The 2,500-nt window shown below is 43.4% G+C and overlaps 1 protein-coding gene across 3 annotated transcripts in view; it reads right to left on the bottom strand.

The window, feature by feature from the left end:
• Positions 1 to 2,500, bottom strand: part of LOC143030918 (uncharacterized) — a 117,458-nt gene that overhangs the window by 105,522 nt on the left and 9,436 nt on the right. For all 3 annotated transcript variants that reach the window (XM_076194170.1, XM_076194172.1, XM_076194171.1), the window contains one exon: positions 292 to 433. In XM_076194170.1, coding sequence (XP_076050285.1) covers positions 292 to 433 — 142 coding nt within the window. The remainder of the gene's footprint in view (positions 1 to 291; positions 434 to 2,500) is intronic.

Here is a 2,500-nt window from a genome sequence, read left to right as displayed (position 1 = left end):
GAGGGAGAAAAATAAGAGGAAGAGAGAGATGAAAACGTAAAGAAGTGGAGGAAGAGGAGGGAGAAGAAAAGGAGAAGAGAAAAGGGAGAGAGAAGAAAAAGGAGGACGAAGAGCGCGAAGGAGAGGAGTAGGAGGTAAAGGAAGAGAGAAGGAAGAAAGGGAAAAGGATAGAGAGAAGGAGGAGGAAGAGGAGGTACAGAAAGAAAAGATGCGGGGGGAAGAGAATGAGGAAGCGAAGGGGACAAAGTAGGAAGAGGAAAAGGAAGACATGGGAGAGATAGGGACACTCACCGTTCCAGAGAGATAGTGACAACTGTAACGGTCACTTCCTTCCTCGCGTCCGTCCCCCCAAAGAGTCCGCGCCAGATCCGAGCAGCAGTCGCCATAACGCACGCACGACTGGGCGTCACAGTAACAGTTGCTTCTGATGACACTAATGAGGAAAGGGGAAATCAGTTATTATTTGCAGATTGGATGAAATTTATGGATGTAACCGTATCGGATTCCATGTTAGGAGAATTAATGGAGGTTAATGAAAGTCCGATATACGACATTTTGTCTAGTATACATTTGTACAAGGAGTGTGAGGTCTTGGCCTGGCTGAGGCACACGCTTGAATCCCACGAAGAGTTTCGATGGTTATCCCATTAAACTCCGATGACAAGATTCTTGTCATTTGGTCAAATAAAACAAAAAATCATAAAACACCAAAATGTTTGATCAAACACCAGAAAAATATGACGTCAGTCCTCGCTTCGCTCGAGCGAAGCGAGGACTGACGTCATATTTTTCTGGTGTTTGATCAAACATTTTGGTGTTTTATGATATTTTGTTTTATTTGACCAAATGACAAGAGACTTGTCATCGGAGTTTAATGGGTTATATGGCAGCAGCGTCCAACTCTGTTGATCCTCAATATTCAGTACTAGATCAGCCCAGGTCTAGCAGGTACAGTATCTGGTCAGGCGATCCTTGAATGAGTGAATGAGGCTCTTTCGACATTAGAATGTGCTGACTGCTGATGTTATAGTCAACATATGCAACACTTCGATGACTTGCGCATCTTCGTAGCCGGTCATCTTCGTAGCTGGGTCTCCCTTCGATACTGGCGTGCACGCGCGCGCACGCACAATATGGAACAATACGTGGTTTCGACAAAAGCTACGAATCTCCCTAGGGACTTCTGGACCAAGCTAACCGACCCTTTTTGACAACGCCCTTTGACAACAAAAGATTCTCTCGGCGTCTCAGGTCAAGAGGTCCACTAGACAAAAGGCCAGCTGCATCCTCGGGTCAGCCACATGCAACCGATCGGCCGATGCTATCAGCCGAAGCGACACAAATTTTCAGTATCTCTCATATGGCAACAACATCCTTTTCGCAAATTGGCAACCTTTGTATATATGTATAATATATGTCTGGTAACCTCCGAGCTTTCCTGAGGTCTTGCCGTGTATGTAGTAGTTAGAACAGAACAGAACCGATTAAAATGAAGAACTCAGTTTTCCTCACCACCAATTCAAATGTAGAGAATACACATTCTACACTGACAGCAAACAAAACATAATCTCCCATTAGCAGGGATTGCAAAGTTTGAAGAACATGCTAAGAAGCATGGTATGGGACACATGCACAAAAGACAACGAGGAAACAACAAAGGAAAAGAGAGAGAATGAAGTACGCTGAAGCATAGGACAATATTTCTGGTAAATGGTAAGACTTTCTACGTAATCCAGATAATAAGAAAGGTTTTTCATTCATCACAAGTGAGTTCAAGCACTCCGAGTTCCCCATTGACAAGGAACCCATCGTTACGTCTGAGGACGCAGTCATATCCAGAGAACCAGAGCATCAGATCCCGCATTACGATCAAGAGGTTGCCAGTGGATACCGTCTCGAACTCATGAGTAGGTGGTCGTGGATTCGATTTCCGGGACCCGATGGGGGTTAGGTCATGTTGGTTACCGACAGCCCTAGCTAGGCGTGGAGGCGACCCAACATCGGCCTAAAATAGCCAGTGGCCTCGCCTTAACATCTGCCAGGGGCCTCTCACTTCCCTCTATGCGATAGTGGGAGGTGAGATCTGCACCAAAGAGGTCTTTCATTTGGAAGGTGCTTTTGAGAATAACCACAACGTACTGTAGACACTGATATTATCATTACCCTGATCAGGAAGTACTACATTTGCTGTTGGAAGGTAATTCAAATACGTCCACAGGAAAAGACTTACAAGCTTCTCGTAGCTTTACAGGATTTTACTTCTTCACTTATTTGTTTCTACTTTCAATTTAAAATTCCAGCTTGGAAGTCTGTTTATGTGGTACACTAATGAAAAGAATAAACTAATGCAGAAACTCAGAAAATATCTGAAAATCGTAGCACAGGACCTGACCTTAAACCCACCTTATGCACACATATAAATATATATATATATATACATATATATATATATATATATATATATATATATATATGTGTGTGTGTGTGTGTGTGTGTGTGT

Source organism: Oratosquilla oratoria, chromosome 12, assembly GCF_046742065.1.
Source record: "Oratosquilla oratoria isolate Oo_2021 chromosome 12, ASM4674206v1, whole genome shotgun sequence".
Classification (NCBI taxonomy): Eukaryota; Metazoa; Arthropoda; class Malacostraca; order Stomatopoda; family Squillidae; genus Oratosquilla; species Oratosquilla oratoria.
Note: the sequence above shows the minus strand (reverse complement) of the source record. Positions and strands in the feature narration are given on the sequence as shown.